The 22,450-nt window shown below is 27.6% G+C and overlaps 2 protein-coding genes across 2 annotated transcripts; both read right to left on the reverse strand.

Moving 5' to 3' along the window:
• Nucleotides 1-11,088: 11,088 nt before the first annotated feature.
• Nucleotides 11,089-11,539, reverse strand: LOC145836314 (uncharacterized). Its single transcript, XM_082944127.1, has 2 exons — nt 11,460-11,539; nt 11,089-11,287 (listed from the first exon to the last, which is right to left on the reverse strand). Exons 1-2 carry the CDS (start codon nt 11,537-11,539, stop codon nt 11,089-11,091), a joined length of 279 nt encoding a protein of 92 aa, XP_082800253.1.
• A 114-nt stretch (nt 11,540-11,653) lies between these two features.
• On the reverse strand, nt 11,654-22,316 carry LOC145836316 (protein DD3-3-like). Its single transcript, XM_082944128.1, has 14 exons — nt 22,266-22,316; nt 17,636-17,657; nt 17,203-17,303; nt 16,954-17,031; nt 16,490-16,688; nt 15,715-15,909; nt 15,320-15,515; nt 14,658-14,838; nt 14,082-14,222; nt 13,613-13,743; nt 13,147-13,194; nt 12,783-12,931; nt 12,295-12,462; nt 11,654-11,850 (listed from the first exon to the last, which is right to left on the reverse strand). Exons 1-14 carry the CDS (start codon nt 22,314-22,316, stop codon nt 11,654-11,656), a joined length of 1,857 nt encoding a protein of 618 aa, XP_082800254.1.
• Nucleotides 22,317-22,450: the final 134 nt, after the last annotated feature.

Here is a 22,450-nt window from a genome sequence, read left to right on the forward strand (position 1 = left end):
TTTAAGATTTTAATATTTACAAAAAGTTATAATACCAAGTAAACTTAAGCTGAATTGTATTAAACTACAATAAAACAAAACTGGTTATGCTCTAGCTTGGTCAATTTTTTTATGCACTATTTTGCTGCTTTTATAACTTGTTTGATTAAAAATCTGTAAAGAATAAAGTTACTGTTTAGTTGAAACTTTTTTTAAACTTTTTATTTATAAAACTAGGTCTAAAACAAGTTATTAATATTCAATGTTTGGCGGTATATTTGTTTTCCAAAACTTTGCTCCTTTTTCTACTACTTTCTCAAATTTATTTTGTTTTTAGTCATTATCTTGTGTGGTTAAACATTTCATATGATATCTCATTATCTTTCTGATAAAAACTATCTTAAAAATTGAAAAAGGTTTTTAATTTCTTAGTGTTATATCTTTTGTGTACTTGAAAGTGTTTAAAAAGAACATTTACTGTTTTTTATTATATTTTAAGCTATTGAAAAAACTAATATTAATAATTTAACATTTTACAATAAAAGTAGTAAGTTTTAAAAAAATTTATTTACCTAAAACATTTATTTAACTAAAACAGTTTTTTTTGTAATATAAGAAAACAATGATAAAGAACTGTTTCTTAAAAATATTTACTACATAAATATTTTAGTAAACCAATCAATACATCTTTTGAAAATACTGTTTTTCAAAATTTTAATCAAAAATTAGTTGTTTAAAAAACGCAAAACGGATTTGTTTAGTGTGATCAAAATGTTAATACTAATAAAATTCAAAGAAAACTGTATATTTAGCAAATTAACTTTGTATGAATATTATTTTAGTTAATCCATAACATTATTTTCTTTGGAGCAAAAGAATTCTTTTTAAATCGACATGTGTTTACTTTAAAGTTAAGAGTGACCACAATTCAAAAAAATAAAACCATTGTTGTTTAGGAAATTCAAATGTTAAATCGTGGACACTTTTATATTTCGTTAAACACGTTTATTTTAAGAAAGTGCTTTAAATTGTCTAAATTTATTTCTTAATGTATAGTTACTTATGTTTTAAAAACTTTTATTAATCAGCAAATGGTAAAACTTTAACAACTTAAATTTTATTGAAAATGTTTAGAAATGTCTAGATCAAAGTGTATATATACTAAATATATTTACCTTTATTTGATTACTTATAGAATATAATCTAAGTGAACAAACATGATATACACTTAAATTTTATTAACGTTACTTTCTTATAGTCTTTTTTTTCATAATAGACAAAAAGTTCAATCGATTATTACATATATGCTTCGTTTGTATTTAGAAAATATAAATCAGTTTGTGTCAAGTATTAATAATTATACACTAAGTTTGTTATATAACAAGAAAAAAATAATATCAACTAGCTGATTTTTACAGCCTTTGATAATTGTAAATATGTTGTTTACTAACAAACACATTTAAAAAATAATAACATTTATACAGTACAAGAAACTTTTTTTTAATAACCTTGTGCACTTAACTTTTTATTAGTCACAATTTTGCAGCGTTTTTAAAGTTTTAATTGTGTAACAAAGTAGTTTTAAGGCTACTTTTTATGTTAAATCTCTATATGAATTATAAAAAGGTTCAAACATGTGAAAAATTTTGTTGTTTTTCTATAATAAAAATTACAAAGTGATATAATACAACCTAAAGCAAGGCCTAGGTTGCCCTTTAAAAGTAACTGACTACATTTATTGTAAATTATCTAAATCTAAGCATTGTTTTATAATAAAACAGTATGTTATTTGCAAAGAAAATAAGAACTCAAATCGATTTCTGGCTATATTTTTTAGAATGCAATACACAAGGCAAGATCAAAGAATTTACCGTCACAAATGAGTTCAATGAGACAAGCTCCACTTACATCCTGAAAGCTAGTTTTATGAACATTAAGCAACAAAAAATACGCATACAAGTCAGCTTATTGGGAAGTAAAATATTCCGGTAAAGTGTTAACAGTTCTGACGGCGGACTTTGATTGGTCCAGTACATTTAAACAGGGGCTGTATTCAGTGAAAACAGCTTGTATCGATCACGCTGCTTTTGCGTTTTGTGGTACTTTTTTTGTATATAAAAGAAGACGCAATAAAAAGTCATAACAAAGAAAACTTCGAAGTGAAGTTGCTTTTTTCTGGTGAACAGTGGTGTGAAATAAAAAATATAGAAACAAAAGGCTTGTTGTAATTAGTGAGAAGAATCTATTAAAGTTTATTATTTGTTATATTTCTAAAATAAACTTTCAGTAAAATTTATCAATCAGTGTAATTATCTGGTAAATATTTGTATTTCTTTTTTTTAATTTATGTGTTTTGTTTTATTAGTGCACTGTAAAGCTTAAAATATGCTTTATCAACAACTATTTTTTTCATTTTTAATAAAATTAAAAAGAATGATTTAAAAAATCTATAGATAAAGAACACCTTGAGGTAGAAAATTCTTCAGCAAAAAAGGGACAAACTAAACTTTAGAATAGAATTAAAAGCGAATATTCTAAAGTATTGTATAAATAAATAAATCAGTTTTCTTATAAGTTGTTTTTATTTTCGTTGCAAAATAATTCGAGGTGAAAAACATAAAACGTTGAAAAAGTTTGACCCTTATTCAGGTGAAATATATCAATTATGTTATATTGGGGTTTTCGTTTATTAATTTGTATTTTAATTTAATTTTTTAGATACTTTAAGTAATCACATGTTAGCACAGTGTATATTTCTAAAAATTCTCAGCAGTAGGATTTACGTTAATTGAAACAAAAATTTAAGTCATACCATCAAAATTTTTCTACTTGGTTCTTTCTACCAAGTCTACTGTTGACGCTTACTTTATGTTTAAAACTACAAATTAGAATTTTTAAAGTAGGTGATTTGCGCATTTGTTAAATCTACTTCATACATAACAATTCAAAGAAGAAAATCCGCTATATTCGTTGTTTTTAAAACACCATGCTTTTTTTTGTTTTAATGTTAAAAGTATTAAGTTTTGTAAATACCCTACAACCAAACGATAAAAGAATAAAAAAAAAAAACGAAAATCTTACTAAAAATTGGAAAACTTGAGTCATTTTACTAAACTTAACAATTCAAAATCACAAAAACTTTTTTGTTTTTAATTCTAAATGAATATTTTTTACAGAAATTAATCGCTAAATGATAAAGCTTTTTTTTTTGATCTCGGGTTTTTTGTGTCGGTGCTAGAAACAATTGAACCAGTTAGACATTTTGGCTTTTTTTGTCCCATCATATATCGAAAAATGCATTTTATTTATTATTACAATTATTTCAATATTTGCAGGGTATTAACTTTAGTAGTTATTGGTTTTTTATCATGAACTTAATTATTATTCACTCTTTAATAAAAAAAAATTGTTAAACCTATTAAAATAAAAAGAAAAAAAGTTTGTTTAAATTTTCCTTTAAAAGCGGTAAGAGAACTCAGAAGTCACAAACCTAATTAAGCCTAATTAATTGTTGTATCAAATAATCAAATTAATTTCAAGTACTTAATGAATTTTATAGATTTTTACATAAAGCTAGTCAAGAATACAAGCTTTTAGTTGTTAACGATAAACTGCATTTAAATGTTTGAAATAGAAATCAATAAAAAGTTAAACACAACTAAAAGTTGTTAACCTTATGTAAATAACATTTCATTATCAAAAAACAAATTACTGTTATAAAAATTCATTTTTTTAATATTCTCTTCATTGGTTACCTTTAAAAGCTGAAACATACTTTTCTTTGATAATTATTATTGAAATTAAACGACAAAAGTAACGCTCAAACTATTTATCCTAGGACATAAATTAAACAAAAAAAATTAAATCGTTGCGGTGTACAAATCGATAAAAGAGAGGTTTTTCCATGCACCCAGGTTTTTAGATCTATTTTTCTCGAGCTCCCTTTGTTTGTTCTTCAGTAAGTCATTTAGTTTAATTTTGTTCTAATGCAGAAATTTTATTTCAATATACAAACAATACTATCGGCGATTTTCTTCGTCTGTTATCAATTCTTCAGTACACTGTTCTATAGCACTATCTTTGAAAATTTTATTAATCACATGACTTTTAATTTTTTTTTGTTTTGTCTTTATCCAAAATAGTTATTATCTACTATTATTATTTTCAGTAAGTAAATATTTTGTAAAATTTCGCTTATCACTCATAAACAAAGCTTTTGCATTTTGAAAGTTTCTGTATAATGAACAATGATCGGTTGAAATTCATAATTTTATGTATTTAAAAACGATTAGGATAAACATTTTTCATACTTTAATTTAAACCTAACTGTTATAGAATTTGAATAATTAAGAAACAAAACTTACTAATATTATCAATAATATGCCAAAACTGAATTTATATTTTTGCTTCAAAGTAAAGTTTTTGAGCAGTTCTAAAATCTACAATTTGTTTTTTTATTTTTTAATGAGCTAATAAGTTTAGTAAAAACTTTAATGTCAGTTACATCCACTTTTTGGCTGATCTAAGTAAAACGATTTTGTTCATTAGACTTCAAATAATCTATTTAAAATGATTTTTTACCCACTCCTTTATCTTAAAGTTCTTAACTTACTTTTGTTCAAACAGTTTTATCCAATCGTTAATAAGAACAGATAATGGTGATAGGTGTTTTAAACTATATTTCTTATTCTGTATAATAAAATTCTTCATCAATAGGATTAAATTTTTTTTTTGCTAATTTTATTTTTAAACACAATTCTTTTTTTAACTTTTATTTCCACGACAACTTCAAATATCTTCGATCACTTTTGTAGGTGCTTACAACTTACAAAGCATCTAGGAATTTTAACAATAACAACATAAAATATTCAATTGGATGGAAAGTAGTAAAATCATTGGAAATAAAAATAAAAATTTGTTAATGCATTATAATATACACATTTTCAGTTTTAAATTTTTATCGTTTTTTATAAAAATTAGATTATTATTAGTTTATATTTTCATGGTTGCATCTTAACTAAAATTTTCTGATTTTTCTGTTTTAAATTAAATTTAGCATTCCAAAAACAACCCATCTAATATTCTTTCCAAAACAAAAATTTTTCATAAAAAGCCATTTTATTTTCCATAACAACATAACCAACTTAAGCATATCAAAAATTTTTAGAACTCAAAGTATGTTTTTTAATATTTACTCCTATTACTTTTTTTAACAATAATACTTTATAATTTTCATGTATTAATTTCCGTTCAAAGTTTCATGTCTAATTAAGTTCCAACTCTATAACTTTTAACTTTATAATGTTTTGTTTTTTTGAATTCGTTTAATTTCAATTCCCTACTATATACTATAGTGTAATTGTTTGTCTTAACCTGTTTACAGTTTATTGTTTAATTAAACTTTTAAAGGTTTTGTAGCATTAATAATTTTTTAATATTTTTAATTCTCAACATATAACTCAAATTTTATATATTTTATATTATTTGCAAGTACTACTAGTATTTTAGACAGATTTACAATTTTAAATTCCGCTTTGCGGTGAAACAAAGTAATTGTGTTTCTTAAAATAATAAAATTTTAATTTTCAATTTACTTCTTGGATAGATCTATTCTGTAAAGTTTGTTTTTAACTCAATAGTTAAATCATTTTAATTGCCTAAATAAGCCTTAAGGTAAAAAATATGTATAAAAATTGTTTTGTATGTTCAATTTTAAAATTTTACAAAACTTTTTGATTGTTACGTAGTTAATTAATTTGAAAAAAAACAAAATTTACTTTTTCCAAGATTATCATAAGAGACATGGGTTGGAAATACAAACTGAGTTGCTTATTTCTGTTAATATTTCTAAGCTGTGTTCACTCGCAAGTCAAGAACGGGCGCGACGCGCGAGAAGGAGAAATTCCCTACCAAGTGTCCATAAATTATCTGGAAGGCGAGGACTTCGACGATGACCCGGAATTTGTCAACGTCTTCGAAGAGAAAGACCACCTGTGCGGCGGCTTCTTGCTGAACAAGCGCTGGGTGATAAGCGCGGGGCACTGCTTATTTGACGCGGAAAAAAAAATTGACGTGCTTGAAGTGCACGCGGGAAGCTTGGACAAGAAGGGAGGTCAATCCGCCACTTCGAGAGACTTCTACCCGCACCAGAGTTACCGCGAAAACCACCAAAACTGGGCGGAAACGAGGCACGACGTAGGCTTGCTGCACCTAGAAGACGAAATACGCTACGGCAACGGGGTTTGGCCGGCCGTTCTCTCTCACTTTTCAAACGACCCGGAGGAAAATTGGAACTGCCGAGTATCGGGATGGGGAACGTGGCGTCAAACGTATGATGAAATTAACGGAAAAACGTATGATGAGTTGCCGGAAATTTTGCAGGTCGGCGAAGATATGTCAGTCGTTAACGACGACTACTGCGATGTGTACAACGGTCTTAACTATAAAAACTACGAACACATGTTCTGCTTCGCCGACACGCGCCAACACGAAAATCTTCGCCAATATCAAAGCTCTTGTAAAGGTGACTCGGGAGGTCCAGTGGTTTGCAGGGAATCACAGCAAGCTCAGTTCGGTTTTGTCGTGCACGGAGTTATTTCTTGTGGTGGGGATTTTGAGACGACGGGTAGCGTTGCTTTTCCGTGCATGGCAACGAAGCCATCCGCTCACATTGAATGGATCGATGAGAAAGTGCGATCAAAGACGCCCAACTTGATTTTGAAGCAGCAAGGGTCGGACGCCAGAAGAGAAGACGCTCCCTACCACGTTTCAATTTCAGCGCAGTATAGAAACACGGGAGCATATAAAATAGTCTGTCAAGGCGCTATTCTGAGCAAAAGATGGATTCTAACTGCAGCAAGTTGTGTAGATATCATTGATCAGTTGCAGCATAATGAAAATCCGGTAAGCTTAATGGTCGAAGCTGGCTTACATGAAGGAGACAGCACACAAACAGAATTCACAAACACGTGGTTTCAACATAAAGATTACAAAGTTGACGACAAGTATGATAAACACAACGTTGCGTTGATATTCCTTAAAAATGACCTTAACTTTGAAACTGATTTTGTTAAGCCGATAAAGATTATTACGCAAAACAATGCAACCGACTGCAAAGTATTTGGATGGGAATATAATTACGAAACTAACCCTAATGCTTATGAAAATCCATTGCAAGTAAGGCAAGTAGAAATCTTAGATAACAAAAGATGCAGCTCTCCGATGTTAAAACCAATAGCTTTGCAGTTGTTTTATCGTCATCAGGTTTGCACCCAACAGGAGCGTGGCAGACCACCATTAGTGTTGAGGCGGGAACAGCTTTGATTTGCGAGCAAGGTGAAGATTACGGAGTTTTCGGAGTCGCGTCTTTCGGTGGGTACTGGGAACGTGTTGGAGGTGGTGCAGGACCAAAAGTTTTCACGAGAATGGTAGAGAATCTGCATTGGATAATAAGCAAGCAAATAGAGATTGAATAACGTTAAAGATACAATACTTTTAATGTTGGATGTGTATTGATTAAATGCAGAAACTATTTTATGTACAAATATGTTTTAGTAAAGTATTTGAACTGTATAAAAATTATTTAGTTATTGCCTACAAGATTAATTTCACGAAAAAAAAAATAAATTAAAGTTTAGATGCACTTAAAAACATAAAAACGATGTCAAGATTTTTTAACTACTTACAAAGTATTATTTCACTAAAATTTGATATTGATAAGAGTCTTATTAATACAAAATAGATTTAGAAGAAATCTTGATATTTTTTAGCGCTACCATTTTTTAATTATGAAAACATTTATAACTATTATAGATTCAAAACTAAAAAAAAAATACTTGCAGACCGTTTAATTAAATTATAGAACAAAAACGTAAATTATTGTTTATCATACATTTTATAAATTTTAAATTTTTTACGTTCTACAAGCTGTAAAAAAATTCGAAAAAATACGCTTAAAAAAATAGATGCTTACGATAAGATAATTATGGATATGTCTAAAAAATATTTTTTCTTTTATTCTTTCAGCATCATAAAAACCATTTTACTAAACCTTTGATTTATTATTGCAAAAAAAAATATTGAGGTTGTTATTTTACTTAATTTCATTTGTTTGGTTTTTAGTTTCGAGTTTTGTTAATTGTCAAAAAAAAGTTAAATCAAAACATTGGCGTTTATTAAACCAGGATCAGTTATAAGAAGAACCTCAAAATAAAAACAAACAATGGTCTAAATGTATAATCAATGATAGCAGTTGTTAAAAAAATTAGTCTCCTTAAATATTTTAGATATAAAAATTTCAAAACGAGTTTTATACTGACAATTAAAATATTAAACAAAAACTTAGTGATAAAATAATTTATTAAAGGAAACATTATAGAGTTAACAACCAAAAGCGTCAATTTTTTTATATCTAATTATTAAGTACACATCGTTCAGACCAGTGTTAAAGTTAGCTCTAAGTAAATAATTCAATTATCAAACTAAACTAAAATACACAACAGTGTTCAAATTTTGTGAGTTTCTTTTCTTTTAGTAAATTTAATCTACTTAAACTACATGATAAAAAGTTAGTAGATTACTTAATTTTAATTCTAGAATGCTTTAGATTTTAAAACTAAACTCAAACCTTACATAATTTAAAGCCGCACATCAACATGATACGAGTTAACTTAAAGTATTTATAATATTTCAACGAGCCAAGTAAATTAAACAATATAAAACTGTACAATGTTTGATTAAAAAAAGTAAAAGCTAGGACTTTAATAGTTTTTATTGAGTCAATTTTCCAACATTTAATTTTAAATTTAACATGAAAAATTATTATTTTTCAAATCATATTTTCTTTCACACAAGCAAAGCAACTTTAAATAAAATTAATAGTAAAAGTAATAATTATAATTCGTATAACAATTAATAATTATAAAACTTAAAACAAATTTATGTTAACGATGTATTTTTTTTATAACAATTGTCACTTAAGCTAACGCCAACTTATTACCAACTTTAAGTGTTAAATATAACTTTGGTTTAATTTTTTAGTCACTGAAATGGTCATAGCCTGCTTAACCCCCTATTCAGGCAACTTTGTTAATGAAAGTAGTATATTGGAAATGTATTTTATTGTATACTTGCGTAAATATTTTAATTGCAAATACCATGTTACTAAATGACTAAGGTTTTGTATGGTATAAAACAACTGACCAAAATGAAATAAAAACTCGGTAACTTAGTTTCTGTAAAAGAGCTATACAATACACTAGTCAAACTTCATAAATAAAAGTTATTTTCTATCAGTTTATAGATGGCAAAAATAAGCTCAAAAATTATTCCAAGAACTTGGTTTTAAAAAAACCATTCGAATATCCAGTCATACACCAACGTCACAGTTAAACAGTTTGTACATAACTCTTTATTAAGTCTCTACGTTTATATGATTAATTGTTTGTTAGATATTTAAAAAAAGAGTTTAAATGCATAATCAAAACATTTAAAGAAAAATTAGAGATATCCCTTAAAAAAAGGCATTTGTTAAGATTAAAAAGACATTCATTAATAAGTATTCTAAAATACAATTATTGGTCTTCCCCTTAAACTGAAGCCTAGATGTGTTACATTAGTATTTTAGTATATAATGTAATGTCAATTTAGATGTAATGTTGTATAATTATTTTTTTATGTTACTCTTACTAGAAATTAAAATTTCTTAAGTTTGGTTGTTTAATACATTCGTGTTAACTGTGCTCTTAATTATAACTTAGTTTGGGAAATTATGTTAAAAATATAATACATTTTGACTTAAAAAAAAACTTATTATTACACTTCGGACCTTATAAAAAAATATTATATAAAAGTATGTTAAAATCATTTTTAGGTAATTAAAAAAAAAAATTTTTCAATTTTTATTAATTGACATATGAATAATGATGGAATTGTAGTTGTAAGCATGGAAATAAATAAAACCTTTCCGTTTTATTTTTCAATTTTAAAACTAATTTACAGTACAACCAATGATGCTATAAAAGCAAAGTCGATAATACTACATATTATAAAAGTTTAATTAGTTTATTATTAACTTAGTTCAGTATAACTTTAATTATATATATATTTTTAAATTTTATCAGTTGTGTATTTCAATTTTTACACGTTTAAGAGTGCCACTTTTACACATTCAAATAATTTAACATGGTTGACACATTTATCAGGGTGTAATTTTCCACTCAAGTTTTCCATTTTTCAATTGATATTTTTGCATCGATTTCACTTTTTTACGATATCCCAAAGTTTTATTCAAAAAAACTAACTTAATTGTTTAGTTTAATACTTTGATACTTTAGCCCAACAGAAAACCTTTATTTCTAACCTTTGTATTTTACTCTATAGTCTTAAAATCTTATATTCTTACATAAAATTTGCACTTATGGGTATGTTTCATAACCAAAAACCTAAATTATAGTTCAAAATATTTTCCTTACATGAAATTATATTATCTCACCACTAAATTTGTTTCAATATTTTTTGATGAGTAGTGTGTTAAAAAGTAAACATGGTCTCAAACCGCAGCCTGATAGCGATTTTCTTAATAAATTTTTATAATACTCTGCGTAAAAGATTTGAGTTGTAAAACTGTCACGTCTAGTTTAAAATTTTTTCTCCATAAAAGTTAAGATAAAGTTATTTTTTATTTACAAAATCAAAGCGGTAAAGATTTATTTTTGTACTAAACGCTACTCGTTGTTTATAAAAGGCTAGTAATCTTAAAAATCATTATTCTTATTAAATATTATAAACAGTTTTTAGTATTCTACTATTTCTTAATATAAAACTGATCATTTTCATAATTCATAGTAACGAGTATAAAAGTAGTTAGTTTAGTTTAGCATTAAACACAAAAAATTTATAACTTTTAAGAAAAAATTTAATATCTTAAAAAACGATTTAAAAAAAGTGTAACAAGTTATATTCAACTAACTATTCACTTAAAAGCATTAACCCAATTTATGGTAGCAAAAGTGAGAGAAAGATTTTAAGCTTGTATTACATAATTGTAAAACTTTATTTTCTAGCAATAAACTATTTAAGAAATAAGACTGAGTTTTTAAACAATGTTATTCATTTCTTCATAACAAGCATCACCCCCTTTTGACTTCTGTTAGTGAACTGGTTGTTTCTGGTGCACATAAAATGGTAGGTTCCCGCATTCAGGGACACAACCAACCCTGAAAACGAAGGGGTGGCATTTTGAAGGAGCGAACCAACCTCTGCTCCCGTTTCGACAGACTTTTCGTCACAGTCAGCTGCTTTTTTGCAACTGTTGAAAATCAAATTTTTGTTTAAGGTTATGTCACTGATTATACTTTATGCAATTAAATCAAATTTTGCTCTACTTTTATGATAAAAATAATGTCATATGCTGTTTACAGTATTAATAGCGAGTAGTTTCGTTTTTAGTTGAAAACTAAACGAAATTTAACGCGACTCACTGATAATGTCCTGAAGAAGCGAGCTGGATCGCGATGCTTTCTGCATCCTCCTCATCGTAACTACTCCAATAAACTTTCATATCTGATAAAAACAGCAGTAAAAGTTTAATAACAACAATAAAAAAAACAGATACTAGTTTCATGAGTTGAATTAAACACATAGTGGATTTCTTATAGATTAAGAACTCGTAAAATTAAGAGCAGTAGCATTTAAGTAACGTTTTATTTTGAAGGCAACTTAAAATAAATTTAGCACTTTTAGTAAAGTCAGAAGATTCGTAGGGTATCGGGAAGTTTTCGTTAGGGGCGAGTATTTGCACCATGTTGTGTCGGTCGGTACCGGCTGTCCCCTGACCAGCACTCCCCCCTTTTCCATCGCTACCGTTGTCATCTGTTCAAAAAATTTGTGGTTTAAAAGTTAGAACTTGTGTAATGGCGTCATATACTTTTAATTATCTGAGCGCTACAATTGTCATTTTTCAGCAGCAAACTGCCTTTCTAAATAAAGATTATTTTGAATCAGATGAAAACTGATCTACAAAAAAGCTTTAAAAAAACAGGTTATATTTAAGTTTAGTTTAACTTCTCGGAAATCTTTTTCTACAGACTACACAAATTTCTGTAGCACTATGAGTTGCAACAAATTTTAACGATGGTTTAACAAACAAATATAAAACTTAAGGTACTTTACAAACGTAAACATAAACAAAAAGATCAATAACATAATCAATTTATATTTTAAAACTTGTGTAATGGCGTCATATATTTAACAAACATATATAAAACTCGAGGTACTTCACAAATGCTCGTAAACAACAAGATGCTGCGAACTTACTGTTGTCGTGAGTGTTGGAACCTGTCCACTGTATGTGGATCAAGTCGTCAGTCGAGTAAGTCCTCCTCGTCGGGGTGAAGTCGTACTCAACTCCGGGAAAAGTCTGCACCCCGTTTCCCCTCTTCCCTCGCACGTTCACGTTTTTTATCACTTTGTCGTCTGGAATTCCTGAAATAGAATCACTTTAATCAAATACTGTTCAGTTTAGCTGTTTTTCAAGTATAATAAAAAGTGATTTTTAATAACCACTCAGTTAATAAATCTGTACGTTTATTTGTTCCTTAAATTATATTTACGACTGCAAGAGTGAAATATTGTTGTTTTACTATCGAGAAGCTAAGAGCTTAATATTAGTTTATACGTTTAAGTTTAACAATGATTTAATTATTTGATTTTAGTGTACTACTTTCTATTTTTGTATACAACTTTGCACTCAAAGTATGTTAAATAAATCAACAAAAAACAACAGCATTGTTTTGAAATTTCACCGCTTGTTCGCTTTCTGATGATGAAGACGTGGCTCCTGTCCTGAAACGTCCTGCCGGTCTGCTGCGTGTTGAGGGCAATTTGCAATTCCACTCCCTCCCCCACGTCAACCTTCTTGTTGTTCTCTATGACGTCGTCGTTGTCGTTGTCGCTGTCGAAATTATTACATTTGTTCAACAAACTTTTTGATTTTATAAAGTATTTTACTTTTTTATTGATTTAAATTTCCTGTTTTTTAGAAATATTTATTCAAGTGTGTTTTATTTGAAACTTTTTGTTGTTGACATCGTTACTTATAAAGTTTTTGTTTAGGCAAGGATTGATATTTTAAAATAAAATGCTAAAAGGATGTTTTGATAAACTAACCTTGCATCAGTATTCCACGAGTTATAATCATCAGTTGATATGTTGTACCTGTTATTTAGTTTTTGTAATATTAATTATATATTGATAATATCTTACTTTTCAAATTATGTTTTCCATTAAATGTTTTATATAATATTAACTTTGTTAACTTAATTGTTGTGTGTTCGTACTTAAAAATGTAACATTGATATAATAAACAATTATGTTTTCCGATATAAACGTTAAATAAAAATCAAAAAGTTTTTACCGAACTCAGAAACATATATTTTTGAAATTAAGAATTAAGTTATTCTCTAATTTTTTTTAGATATTTTATATATTGCTTTTTTCTGACATAAACTGTATTTTTAACCGTTAAATAAATACAGTTTAAAGTATTTAAAACAACAACGTTCAATTAAACTCTACGTGTTACTTCGCTATCAAAATACTGTGAAATGAAATCAGAAGTTAATTCAGTTTAAACCTGGTTCTGAAGACGCATCTTTGATCTTTTTCAGTCATGAAATGAGGAAGCTTCCACACGTAACGGAGCTCCCCTCCCCCTCCCAACCTGTCTGTGTCCCCAAGGTGGTTCACCCGCGAAAAATCCGAAACCTTTGAAATGTTTCAATTTCATTTTTTAAATTTTGAAATGTTGAAGTTCAATTTTAATCGATTAATAGTATTACTAAACATCAAAAAGAATAAAAACGTATTATCTAGTTATCGTATACTTTTGTATCAAGTATGTTTTAATTAAAACAGTTTTAAAAAAAGAAAAATTTGAACAGTATTTCTTGTTAGATGAAACAACTTTAACTTACAACCTTTAATTGAGAAAAATTATGTTTTGTTTATCACGTTTGCTTTTGTGAAAACTGTTAGCAGGAAATTCGCTCACGTTTATTCGAGGAAGTAATTTAAATATAGCTTGCTACGTCATAATAAACTACCTCGCATTCAATAGGCGGTGGTGAAATGAAACATTGCTCTTCGATTTCTTCATACTTGTCAATTTTTTCCGATATTAGCGGCCTTCCCCATTTGTAAACAATTCCAATTGACTTCAATTTCTCGTTGTTGTTTGCTAAGCACTAAAAAAAAGATTTCTATTGTTGTGCATAAAGTTTCAAATTAATTTTTTACTGTAAAACTTTGTCGCCCTGTATTAAAATAATGAACAAGAAAGTATTTAAATGCTGAAAAGAATAATGAAGTACTTTATTACGTATATAAACCTTATCAAAACTATAAACTGAAAAATTTAAATAATTACACCGAACTAACTAGTGTTACAATAAATATAAATATTTGAAAATTACTGAGTCGGATTTTTTATTAAAAATTTTGAAAAAGACTTACAAAAAAACTAATTTAGTTGAGCACTATTTTTGCAACGAAAATAATTCTCACCGAAATCAAGAAAAAAATAGAAGATTAAAAAGTTCAAATAAGTTATTACAAGACTCGTAAAAATTATTGTATGCGAAAACTTCCACCAATTATTGATACGAACAACTCAAACGTACATCTTGCTCGTTGTCCTCGTCAGAAAGTTCGTTGTAATTGTGAAAATCTCGCCACTCTCCGCCTTTGTCATCACACGAGTCCGGATTGTTCGCTTCAGAGTAATGCCTGTACCCGCCGTCGGGAAACTTCTCCACACACCTCCCGTACGCTCGACTGTTGAAACTGTTCTCCTTGTAGTACCTGTTAAAATTTTGCGATGAAAAGTTATGATCGATAAAAATCGTCGAAAAAATGAAACTGTTTCAGACTACTAAGAGAAAAATGTTTTGATAACAGAATGAAGTTAAACTACATACAGTTTTTTTACGACTAACATGTTTATAAATTTTGTTTAAAAAACTACCTACTTAACAGAACAAGCTGATTTGTTAAACCTTTGCAGGATTTTATATGAGCAAGGCGCTATGACTAACAAAATTTTGAAAATTTTGACGGTTGAGGTATTTAAACTTTATAAAATGTTGCAATTTATAGTTACAAAAGAGACTATAAAATAAAATCAATAAACAAATAGTTTCTGCAAATGTGGTGTTTAATCTACAAATTTAAAGTATACAGTTACTAGTTTCAATTAGATATCATCTTTAGTAGCAGAAACCAAAAAACAAGCCCACAAACACTTAAACATCAACTTACAAGCAAACAACAAAGAACAACAAACCGGCAGAGGTCGTAGTTTGGGGAAAGTACCGCGATGTCCCTCCACGGGGTGGGGTGCCAGTACGGGAAGTAGTCTCTCTCCTCCGCGCACTCGTACCCCCTCCTAGTGCCTCCGGGGTTCTGCCGCGTGTGAACCGCGCTCTCAACGTTGTCAGCGTTCTTCTGGATGTTTCCTCCCTGAACGGCCAGGAACAATCCTGAAATGTGTTTACCTCTAAAAGCATGTTATAGTGTCTACCGCAATTTTTAAACTGTAATACACTTGTGCTAAGAATATTCGTTAGTTGTACGCTAGGTATTAGTAGCTGAAAATGAAATTTTTAGTGTTTTTTGACTTGAACTAAAAAACTTTTACCAACTATAAACTAAACGTATTTTAAACCAATCAGCGCAAACCTTCGTTTCTTTTCCTCCAATTACAATCGTCGTACCACCACCAGGGCTCGTGCAACCCTTTGTTTTGCGCGTTGTCAGCCTTTGCATTGTTCTTGCGGGCTTCCGACTGCGCCTTGGTTGTCTCACCTGCGCCGATTTCCTGGTAACTAGGTGTCGTCGTTTCCTTGCCGTTGCGGAATGTTATCAGATCTTGAGCTAAAAAAATATATTTTTTGTTTTTTAACAGTGCTACAAAATATTTACATTTAAAACTATAGTTTTAAGTAAATAGTTGTATATTGAGATGTATTTCAGAAATAATATTTTTTATTTTAAATAAGTTTGTTTTTGATTTAATATTAAATAAGTGACTCCTAAGCTTCTTTTAAAAAGCCTCGCACAGGAGAATAAATTTATTTAATTTTTAGCTTATGAAAAACTATTATTATTTTGTAAAAAATCTTATTACTGTACTTTAAAGAATAAAACATTATAAAACTGGTCACCAACTAACTAAAAACTTTTTCAACGCAAGATAAATAAAATTATAAACATATTCTATACTAAATATATAGCACATAAACTTTGTTTTTGGACACTGTAGTTTAAAACGACACGCTTTGAAAAACCCTTGTATTAAATTTTTAGTATATTTTAAACACATTTAAAACTAACCTCAAATTTAAAAAAAAAAATATTTTAAAGCATAGAACATTAAAAAAAAAACGGATATTATGAATATTCTTGTAGATCAACTATTAATTCCAAAGCTCCACAATTGTTCAACACAACTCACGGAACAAGTCCTTCCTGACGTTGGAGTTGCCGCTGTCACCGCCCTCATCCTTGTTCTCCTGGCACATGTACTGCAGCACCAGGTTGCAGTTCACCTTCAGCGGTCCGTTTTCGTTGGTGACGTCATGACCGCACCCGTGCTGGTTGGTCCACGTCACTTCCAGCTCGCTCCTCCCCTCAACGCCGCTCTCGAAGTAGCGCTGCGGAAAGTTTTGTTTTCTTGTACTTGAATATTTTGTTTAGCGCTGAAATACTATTCTGTCTACATCGTTTTACGACCGTTTATGACGTTTTCAGGGGTAAAAAACTAAGTTTATTGAAAAATTACCAAAATGAAACCCATAAAAAGATATAATGTTTTTAAATTGATAAAATATTTTTAAAAGTTATGCAGGTATTAAAAATACTTGTAATACAGTTGGTAACTATTAAATAGCCAATAAAACAATTTAAAAAAAATCTCACCATCCGATATTGTTGCTGCTCATTCTGTGAAGCGCCTTGAACAGCGTCTCCTACATTATAACCACCTTTCGCATTGTTCTGTGTTATAGCACTTATTTTTATGAAGCTAAATACTTTTAAAACTGGCAGAAACAAAAGTTTGAAAGAAACGCGAACTTATGATGATACCAAAGCTTTAACTTTTACTTTTGATTTACAACAAAAAATTAATTAAAACTTAACAACTTGAATTAAAACTCAACAACTTGCCTGAGAATCGAAGAGTCGGTTACCGTTTGCTCTATTCGTTGTTTTCTCGTTCAGTCTGTTGCCGGAACCCCTTGGAAAGTGCAACCATATGTCTGGTTTAACTGAATTGAGCAATATCAAAAGAACAAAACAAAACGATTTGTTCATTATTTGTAAAACTACGTGGAAAAAATTATTTGCAGTTTATCATTTAAACACGATTTTCAATTTATAATTTAGTATTTTATGATATTTATTTAAACTAAGGTGCAACTCATTGTATAAATAACGTTTCCTTTTTTTAAAAGCAAAAAACGTAAACTCACAACGTAACTAGTAGTAAAAATAACTGAAAATAGATAGCAACACAAAAAAACCTCTATTACTATAATTTTAAAAATTATAATAGTATTTATTGAAATCTTTAATAAAACAAAACATTATTGTAACAAACTTTCCTTGTTCTGTACTGTGTTCTATTGCATTAATTTCATAAATGTAGATCTTAGTTAGAGCTTAATTATCACTTATATTTTAAATACCAAGTGTTTTACGTCATATGGAAAAGTTAAACATATAAATTATTTTTGTTTAAAATATGAATGTTAAAATCTTTTTAAAATAAAAAAAATTAAAATTAAAACAGGTTCAGTTTGAGTGAATGAACAAAATAAGTACGACTTAAACTAGATATATATCATTTGCTATTGTTTTTTCCAACTAATTGTTCGAATAATAATGTCCTATAAAAAGCACTACTTTCAAGATATTTAGTTAATTAAAAGAGTTGCAACACCAAAAGGTCTTCACAGTATATTAAAAATAAATTTATATTTTAATAATTTTTAAACACAATTAAATATTTACATTGTATTCTAATTTGTCGTGTATGACGTTTCAGCTTCCTTGTTAGCTAATGAACAAAAAACAAGCTTATAAATATCAATTTATCTAAAATATTATACCGCCAAAATATTTTATATTTTAGTTTGATAAAGTTATTAAGAACATTTGGGAACTTACACTATCATGTTATTGTAAACAAATTAAGTGTGTATCAGTTGTACCTGTTGAAAATTTTGAAGTATTTTTGATAAACGATAGTCTAAATCAATACGTCATAATAGTAGATTATTTTAGCTTATAATTTTGATCTATTTTTAATGTCCCATTTAAGCTGTTAACGGTAAAATAAAAGAACTTTTTAAATTTGTTAGAAAATTTCTAATGGTCTAAAAAAACGTAAAACCAAAATTAAATTTAAACACGTGAACTTATGATCAAACATGTTAGATTAACTTCATTATTTTAATAAAGTTCATAGCTATAAACTATAACAGTACAATTTTTTTCTTTGTAACAAGCATTTTGTGAAACTATTAGACGTTTTGATTTTAAACCATTACTAACAGTTAGCCAGGTAAATGATTACTAGCAATAATTTTAACTCAATCTTATTTAATAAATGTCCAAGCGTTTAACGAAAAATTTTAATTTATAAGACAAAATAGTTTCCTTAGTTTAACGAAAGTCATAAACTTTTTACGTTAGTTTTTAATTAGTTTTTTACACCTTTTTTTACTTTATAAATAGTTAAAAACCTATTTTTTGTTTTTTCAAGGTTAATAGGCGAGCTTGATTTCAATAAATTATATATCTCCAATGAATCTAGTTTTTATAAGACTAATTTTGCATAAAATTTATTGTAAATATGTCTAGTATTATACCTATAACATATACGAAGCGTAACAACAAAATTAGTTTAAATTTTATTTTACAATATCGAGCATTGTAAGTTTTTCAAAAGTTGTATTTAATCAAAATATACAGTGATATAAATATTAATAAAAAAATGCAAGTATAATAAATACTTATTTATTTAACGGCTGTGAGTATATACGTGTTTGAATTTTTAAATAACATTTATTTCTATACAAAAAGTTAATTTTTACACAACATATTTTAATTTATGCTAAATTAAAATAGTTTTTTCATATAAAGAACAAAATAGATTATTAGTTTTTTATTTTTTTTTTAAACTATTTACTATGATATTTACCAATACTAAGATAAATTATTAAATGATTACAACGTTTTATTTTTAAGCCTACTACAAAATTACCAAAGTCTAAAATTCATACAACACAACAAGCAAACTGTACCTTCGATTAGTTTTGAGTGCGCTTTTAAATGTTTTGGCATAAGCATAAACAAAATATCACTTAAATTTATCATTTACGTCATTATTAACAACAATGTTATATCTGTAGTTATTATAATGGTGCATATTTTGTTCTAGACGTTATAAATTTTATGATAAAGATAAAATTTTTTTAATAGTTATTACAAGCACGTTTTTTTTAAAGCCTAATAGTACTATACGATAATTTTCAATTATAATATTTATATCATAAACAATATCTTTTTATTTTATGCTTAAAGTACATACTAAATGCTGTAAAAACTTTTTCAATCTTTTAGTCCATCATACTTTTTAAGCAATCATAATCTCATATTTAATTAAACAGTATCTTAACTACTAGATGAGATATAAAAATAACCAAGTTTCGGTCCAAGACCTCGAAAGTGCTTAAATAAAAAATCTAAAAGTATATGTAACAGTCATTGAAAATAGTATTTAAACAAATAAATAAAAGTTTATTTCAAACTTTACACTTCAAAACGAAACAAATAAAATTTTAATATAAAGATTGAATTTATGGTAAAAGTTTAAATTTTAGTTAAGTTTCAAAATCAATATAGCTACAAAAAAAATTATAAGAAAAATGTAGCTTTCTACTTTCTTCTAGTCAATGTTCAAAGTAAACACTGCTTAAATAAAAATTCAGTTATTAGTAGTAAGCAGGGACGTAGCTAGCTCAAAAAAGTTACGATTCTACGAAAATTAAAACATCTGAAATGACGCGTGGTAACGTCCTAGCGGGAACACAGCAATTTAAACTACCTCTAATGTTATTGAATTTAATCTGAAAATATGCAGTTATGTTAATACATCAAAAATGGAACGTTGAAGTAAAAGTAATAAGTGTATACAAGGCAATTTATTTTGCTTCACCTTTGACTCTTCATGTGTTACCACTTGTGTAAACCCAGAAAACATTCATTAAAATAAGTATAAGAAAATCACAGTTTAATTCAAAAACATTTATATAGTTTTGAAGTCAAAATTTTACGTAGTCAATAGTTATAACAAGTTATGCAAATTTTTGTAACGTAAAATTGTATGATTTTAACTTTTGAAGCTACAGCTTCCATTATAATCAATTTTGCAATGCAGCTTTTTGTCAAATTAAAGCTTTAACGAGCTTAATGTTACATCTTGGATGTATTTAATTCGTTTAATTTTTACGTTTAAAAACGCTAAAGAGTGCATATATGTCGAAATTATCTCTCAGGAGTGCATAACTAAGTATAAATGAATACTAAAAGCTAAGTAGCAGAATATTTTTAAGTTGAAATAAAAGCAAGTTTTTTGGCACATAGGTATACGTCCCTGCTTTAAACTCTATTTTACCAATTAAGTCCTATTTGAAGACTTAAAAACAAATCTTAACCTTTTTTTTTTGCAAATCATAAATTTAAAATTTTTTCTAACTTAAAATAAAGAATAATTTTGTTCATTGTTTTAGTTATTTGAACTACATCACTAGAAACATCTCCTTAAACTTAAGAATGACAACTGTTATACTAGTTTTGAAAGCAACTTTTCTGAAAGTTTTAGCTTCTTAACTAATATTGATTTTATATGTACTTTTTTGAATAGAAGTAATTATTCTACTTCAACTCCATACTATAATTAAACAAACTACATTTTTACAAGGTTTTCAAATTCAACTATGCTAATAAACAAATAACGACTCTGTACTACAACAATAAAATACCCGGTTATAATCTTAATTAAAACTTGTTCAACCTACTTCAGACAAACTAAGTTCTACATTCAAGAAAATTGGTTTGCTTAAAAAAATATTCCTTAAATTCTTAGATATTACAAAACCATAACGAAAAACAATATGTTTTTTGATATAACATTAACAATTTATTTTTCAGCAACACTTTGTCACTCAACTCGAAATGTAAAAAAAGTTTTTAAAGTTTAAAAAAATAAATAATAAGAACTTACCGCTAAATAAACGTCTGTTTATTTTAACTCGAGGTTTAATGCTTGAATATTTGCGTGGCCTTTTCTTGTAATAACATTTCAATTATGTCTGTAAAAACTCCAGTTAAAACTTAGTAACGTATTTAGGACTAGCTTTTAGTAAAATGAAATCATGCTTAAAACTATTTCTAGGTTTTTAAGGTTTATAGAATAAATATACCTACAAATTTGGAGTTTTTTGTATGTGAGTTGATTTGTTTTAGTTAAAATAGTATACTTGCTTTTCAAGTATCAAAGAATTATAAATCAACTCACATAAAAAACTAAAAATATAGATTAATTCATTTTTTACAAAGTTTCTTATTAGCATATTTTATGTTAAATATTTACAATACTGGCTATCTAAAATATTTCCAAAAAAAAAAAAAACCAACTAAAGCACTTTTTTTACACAAAAAACAAATAAAAAAACAGAATTCATAAGACTAAAAACTTTCTCTTTACTATAAACAGCTCAACTTAATGGAGTTTTTAAGTATACATATGTTATAAATCTATTGAAAGTAAATGGCTTAATATATAAGAGCTTAATGTTCAACAATTGTCAACTCAAGCTCACCTAAAAGGTTTTTCAGAGCTTTTTTAAGTGGCAATAAAATGATATGAAGCACACAAATATATATAAAGAAATTAGGTGATGAGAAAGTAACTGGTTAGTAATCAATTAGTAATTGTAATTGCGTGCTGAGCAAATAAAAGGGAAGTTAATTAATTCATAGTAAAATCAAACTAAGCAAAACAGTCTTCAAATGAAAAAACACTTGTAAATAAATTGATAGCAATAAATAAATAGATAAAACTTAAGATGGTATAATAAACAAAAATTACGACAGTAAAGAAAATAAAAATAAAAATAAAAATTAAAAATAAATAGATCTAAAGTGGGGCCTTTTGAAGTTACTTCTTTTCTTGCATTGAGTTCTTTATCTCTGTCCGCTTCCGCACTGGTCATTCTTTCTAGTCTGCAAATAGAACAATTATCTGTCTTTCTAGGTACAAAGCAATTGATTGCCCAATATGCTGTTAATCAATATAAGAAACCTCATCAACTTACACAACAAAAATATTTTAGAGGCTGAAAACAAC

The sequence above is a fragment of the Thalia democratica genome, chromosome 5 (genome assembly GCF_965202585.1).
Source record: "Thalia democratica chromosome 5, ktThaDemo2.hap1.1, whole genome shotgun sequence".
In the NCBI taxonomy this organism is placed as follows: Eukaryota; Metazoa; Chordata; class Thaliacea; order Salpida; family Salpidae; genus Thalia; species Thalia democratica.